The sequence below is a fragment of the Caloenas nicobarica genome, chromosome 32 (assembly GCF_036013445.1).
Source record: "Caloenas nicobarica isolate bCalNic1 chromosome 32, bCalNic1.hap1, whole genome shotgun sequence".
In the NCBI taxonomy this organism is placed as follows: Eukaryota; Metazoa; Chordata; class Aves; order Columbiformes; family Columbidae; genus Caloenas; species Caloenas nicobarica.
Genome location: NC_088276.1, coordinates 1,346,860 through 1,352,990, shown reverse-complemented (window position 1 = coordinate 1,352,990; position 6,131 = coordinate 1,346,860). Strand labels below are relative to the sequence as shown.

Genomic DNA, 6,131 nt, shown 5'->3' with positions numbered 1-6,131 from the left:
AGATTGCTGAATGTCTCTCTAGACCTAGGAGTATAAAAGCAGAATATAATGCCTAAATTCATTCTGGGGAACATATTCCTCCCCCAATTTGGAAAAATTAGATCCTTTGCTGTAACATTCCTGGTGTCCTGCCTAATGATGGGACAAGAAAAGGTGATTCTCATACCAATTTACTTTTTAATACAAAAAACACAATGTTGGCAAGAAGTGTCACTGCTGAAGAGAGAGAATCAACATCAGTCTCTGGGAGCAGGGTGGTGCAGATGAGGATCCTGCAATTATCTGCCAGAGCTGGCACATCCCATGGCTGGTGTGGAGGAGAAGGATCTCCTCCTCAGCAGGGATTCCCTGGACGGACAGGGCACGACAGTTGCCTTCTCCCAGCTGCAGGGTGTGAAGCTGGGTGAGCACCCAGGGATGCCCAGGGCTGTCCTGCAGAGCAGGGTCCCTGCAGGGACTCTGATGCCTGCCAAGGTCAGCGCTCAGCCTGCCCGGGGAGATCCCAACAACACTGACGGGAGAAGCTGTGGGTGGAAGGAGCGACCCCCAGCAGATCAGGGTCCTTCTGCTGTTGAGAGGGAGCTGCGTGGGTCAGGTCAGCTCACAGCTCCAGCTCAACCCCAGGACATTTGCAGATGTTCCTTCTGAAGGACACTGAGGAAGCATTTATCTCAAAGGGATGATTATAAGTTGTGAGTTTTTTCCACTCTTGGTTGGCTGGGTGGGAGTGGGACACGGGAATTTATTTCTCTGCCCTGGAGAAGGTGCTGAGACCCCAGTTCTCGTTAGGACTTGTCAGAGCTGCTCCTGAGCCCCTCCACACACAGAGCTGCCCCTGGGCAGTGGCTGGTGCCAGGAGGTGTGAGCAGGGCAGAGCTGAGCATGGGAGATGGGGTATGTGACACTGACAGGGAGCAGATTCAGGGGCAGAGAAACAGCTCCCAGCAGGGACAGCTCCATGCAGCAGAGACATGGGCAGGGAGAGGGAGCTGGGACCAGAAATGCTGGGGAGGGGATTCAGGAAGCCCCCTGCCCTCCCCTGCAGTGCAGACGCATTTCCCAGTGCAACCCCCTGGTCTCCTCCCCTCCCCAGCAGAACCTCTGCCCCAAAGCCATGGGGTCCAGGTAATGAGTCTCCACCTCAGCAGCTGGACCTACAGGTGAAGGGTTTCTGGAACGTGGTACACAAAAAAGGTGCTAAAAGTACTTGCTCTACAGTGTCATCATGTGAGTGGCAGCAGCACAGCCAGGTAAGGAGAAGGTTTCACATCATGCCCGTCTGCCTTTCTGGCCTTGCTTTATTTTTCAGGAGCACTGCAGTGTTCTTCTCTGTTTCTCCACCTGTCCCTGGTGCTCTGACTCTCTGGACTTGGGGTGGGAATGTGGGTCCATTTCAGTTCTGACACCAACCCAGGGGGTCTTGCCCCAGAGGTGCATTCATGGAAATTAGGTGCCCAAGCTGCATTTTTAGCTGTGATGACCCGTGTTTGCCATTTGGTGGAAAAGGAGAATTAGCTGACACATGCCTCCATCACGGATGAGGTTTTTCATGAGAAATGGCATGTTTATTTTGCTCATAGAAGTCTCCCCTAACTTATCACTGTCTCCTCCTCCTTGCACAGGTCCTCATGTTCACAGGCAGAGCAAATGTCCAACAGCAGCTCCATCACCCAGTTCCTCCTCCTGGCATTCAGAGACACACGGGAGCTGCAGCTCTTGCACTTCTGGCTCTTCCTGGGCATCTACCTGGCTGCCCTCCTGGGCAACGGCCTCATCATCACCACCATAGCCTGTGACCAGCACCTCCACAGCCCCATGTACTTCTTCCTGCTCAACCTCGCCCTCCTCGACCTGGGCTCCATCTCCATCACTGTCCCCAAATCCATGGCCAACTCTCTGTGGGATACCAGGGTCATTTCCTATGCAGGATGTGCTGCCCAGGTCTTCTTTGGATATTTCTTATTTGGTGCAGAGTATTCCCTCCTCACCATCATGTTCTATGACCGCTACGTTGCCATCTGCAAACCCCTGCACTACGGGACCCTCCTGGGCAGCAGAGCTTGTGTCCACATGGCAGCAGCTGCCTGGGCCACTGGGTTTCTCAATGCTCTGCTGCACACGGCCAATACATTTTCACTGCCACTGTGCAAGGACAATGTCCTGGACCAGTTCTTCTGTGAAATGCCCCAGATCCTCAACCTCTCCTGCTCAGACTTCTACCTCAGGGAACTTGGGCTTCTTGTAGTCAGTGCCTGTTTAGCTTTTATGTGTTTTGTGTTCATTGTGCTGTCCTATGAGCAGATCTTCAGGGCCGTGCTGAGGATCCCCTCTGAGCAGGGACGGCACAAAGCCTTTTCCATGTGCCTCCCTCACCTGGCTGTGGTCTCCCTGTTTGTCAGCACTGTCATGTTTGCCTACCTGAAGCCCCCCTCCATCTCCTCCCCATCCCTGGACCTGGTGGTGTCTGTTCTGTACTCAGTGGTGCCTCCAGCAGTGAACCCCCTCATCTACAGCATGAGGAACCAGGAGCTCAGGGATGCCCTGAGGAAACTGATGGCTGGATTCTTTTCAAAGTCATTAAACTTCCCATCTTCTGCATATCACTCATGACATAACTCATGACAGGTCCAGCCCGTCTTTTTTTTCAATTTTGTATTTGGAGATGATTGTTTGGAGTTGGGGGAAGGCTTGTTTGGTTTTGCTTTTTTAACTATGATAATATTGCCCACAAAGAAATGTTATTACTCGTTCCACTTCTAATTCTCTGTTCACCTTTATAGTTTGAGCCATAGACTTTGTAAGTGAGAAGTCGTGCTCTCTGTGTATTTAAACAAAATAAATGACCCTGCAGTGAACAGTTTGTCTGAGATCTTTCCTCTGCAACCTTTGTGAAGGTCAATACAAGGTGTCTGTTGGCAAAGATGGAGGAAACAGTCCCAGCAGAGCTGCTCTGCCAGGGAGCACCAGCCTTGTTCTTTCCAGAGTCCTTCTCTTTCCACTTCCCCACTCTCCTTCTCAGCCCTTGTGCTGCTGCAAGGCCTGAGGGCTCCCAGGGCTTGGTCACAGTCAAACTGTGTGTCGGTCCTGTGACCAGGACAGGCAATGGGCACTTCTGTGACAGAGCTGGCCTCAGAACAGCATCTCCAGCAGCAAGGGGATCTCCTTAGCACAGTGCCTGAAGGTTTAGATCTTCTTCCAGAGTTGTTTTAAAGAACAGGCCTAAGGAATAGACTCTCAAGGGGCTCATTGTTTGGCTTGTTTCTCTGTGGGCTCAGTGTGATGGGATCAGGGTCCCAGTGTGGCTTTCGAGGGACTTTGGGCTGGTTGTTCAGCAGTTGCTTGTTGGTGGCCAGCACCCACGCACATGGTGAATAAGGCAGGGTCCCTCTGAGCACCCTCCGTGGCCACCCAAGAGTTTGTGTGGGACGCGGTCAGTGGCAGTGACCACCATCAGCGGGGGCTGCCTCCCAGTCTGACCAGTACGGCCCCGCAGAGTCACCACAGCCCGGGCACCACAGCCCACTTGATCTACAGAGCAAAACCCGCAGCTCGGGGGCTGTGGGGAGCGTGGGGACAGGGTGCAGGAATGGCAGCCAGGCCAGTGCAGGTGTGCTCTCCCTAGGAAAAGGCTTTGTGGGGAGATGGGATGTCCCAGGAGAAGAGCAGGACACAGTGTGTGTGCAAGAGAGACATGGAAACAGTCTGTCATGCTGTCGGGTGCCAGCTTGGGGCTGTTGCCTCTTGCAGCCACCATTTTGATCATTGTCCTCTCACCAGGTCTCAGAGAGCTTGTTCTACCCCCATGGAAGGACACCGAATGACTAGGTCAGAAATCCAGGTTTGCACTGAGGGTAGATGTGAGCATGCACATCCTGTGCGGGGGCAGATGTACCCTAATAAGCACAAATGCCATCAGCTGTTCCTGTGGGTGCCATGGAGACCTGTAGGACAGTGTATTGAGGTCACTTCATGTTGAGTAACTTCCCCAAGAAACCACCTGAATGCAGCACTGGGATGTGCTTCCTTGAACCGAGGTCCCTGTGTCCTCCCTGGAGATCTGCTACAGCTCCAGCACCCAGACCCACTTGCTGCCCAGTTTTGTGGCTGACAACGGCACCATCTCTGCTCACAGATGTGTTAGGACTATTTTCTGCAGCTCTTGCATATGCTGAGCATTTGCATTTCAGAACCATTTCTCCCCTTCCTGTTCACATGGGCATCCCATGAATGCATCACTGCTCTCTACCCCTGTGTAGACAGGCACAAGGCCTTCTCCACCAGCTCCTCTCACCAGTGCCACTGTTTTCTACAGCATCCTCATCCTTGACTGTGGGATACCCAGAACAACCCTCCCAAGACAGTTTGACAAAGCCTTTTTTCTACACCATCCCCACATCCCTGCTCAATTCTCTCATCCACAGCTTAAGGACCAGAAAGGTTGGGCACTGAGCAAAATGCTCAGGAAATCTTTGAGGTGCACAGAGAGCCCATGAACATGTTGACAAGCTGCTCTCTTCTGAACAAGCCCAGAAGACCTGGACAGCATTTGCCGTGTCCCAGAAACTTGCCTGGAAGGTTGGGTTATGGAGAAAATTTTTGGTGCAGGAAGGGGCAGACAAGTGCTGGTGGAACTGGCTGGTATGACTGTGAGACATGTCTCGAACACCTCAGAAAAGTCATGGCTCTCAGGGAGGTTGCATAGTGCTCTGAGAAAGAAAATATCAAAAATGGCTTACCATAGCATCATAGAATAATTGTGGTTGGAAGACACCCTTAAAATCATTGAGTCCAACCATAATCTAAATCTGGCACTAAACCATGTCCCTAAGAGCCTCATCTGTCTGTCTTTTAAACACGTCCAGGGATGGTGACTCCACCACCTCACTGGGCGGTCTGTTCTGTTGCTTCAAAATCCTTTCTGTGAAAAAATGTTTCCTAACATCCAATCGCAACCTTCCCTGGCACAAATTGAGGCCATTTCTTCTTGTCCTCTCACTTGGTACTTGGGAGAAGAGACCAACACCCTCCATACTACAACCTCCTTTCAGAGAGCTGTAGAGAGTGATAAGGTCTCTCCTCAGCCTCCTCTTCTCCAGACTGAATTCCCCAAGGTCCTTCAGCTGCTCCTCGTAAGACTTGTGCTCCAGCCCCTTCACCACCCTTGTCACACTCCCCTGATCTCTCTCCAGCACCTCGATGTCTTCCTTGTCATGAGGGGCCTAAAACTGATCACAGTACAAGGGGATGATCTCTTCTCTAGTCCTGCTGGCCACACTGTTCCTGATACAAGCCGGGATGCTGGTGGACTTTTTGGCCACCTGGGCACATGATGGCTCAGGTTCAGCTGCTGTCAATGAACACCACCAGGTCCTTTTGTGCCAGGCAGCTTTCTAGTCACTCTTCCCCAAGCCTGTAGTGCTGCCTGGGTTGTTCTGACCCAAGTGCAGGACCCAGCACTTGGCCTTGTTAAGCCTCCTACAATTGGCCTCAGCCCAACGATCCAGCTCATCTAGATCCCTCTGTATGGCCATCCCACCCTCCAGCAGATCAACACTCCAGAACAATTTGTCGTCATCTACGAACTTACTGAGGGTGGACTCGATCACCTCATCCACATCATCGATAAAGAGGTTAAAAAGAACTGGCCCCAGTACCAAGCCCTGGGGACCACCACTCGTGACCGGCCACCCACTGGATTTGTCTCCATTCACCGCAACACTTTGGGCCTGGCCAAAGCATTCTTGTATTCCTCTTAAGCCTCCCGTCACTCCTTCCAAAGGTTATAAATTCTCTTTTTATTCCTAAACTGCAGACACAACTGTCTGTTCAGCCAGGCCGGCCTACTTCCCCGCTGGTTCGCTGTCCGGCACACGGGGACAGCTGCTCCTGCGCCTCTGAGATCACCTTCTTGAAGAGAGACCAGCCTTCCTGGACTGCTTTGTCCTTCAGGTTTGCCTCCCAAGGGACTCTGCCAACCAGCCTTCTGAACAGGTCAAAGTCTGCCCTTCGGAAATCCAAAGTAGCAGTTCTGCTGACCAGCCTCCTCGAGTCCAACTCCTGCCCCTGTACAGAACAACCCCGCAGGTCACCCCGTGTGTCTGAGGACGGCGTCCAGTCTCTTCTTGAACACT

The 6,131-nt window shown here is 52.3% G+C and overlaps 1 protein-coding gene across 1 annotated transcript; it reads left to right on the top strand.

Moving 5' to 3' along the window:
• Positions 1–1,647: 1,647 nt before the first annotated feature.
• On the top strand, positions 1,648–2,610 carry LOC136000393 (olfactory receptor 14J1-like). The gene has a single exon (XM_065654173.1). The coding sequence runs from the start codon at positions 1,648–1,650 to the stop codon at positions 2,608–2,610; it is 963 nt and encodes a 320-aa protein (XP_065510245.1).
• The last annotated feature ends 3,521 nt before the right edge of the window (positions 2,611–6,131 follow it).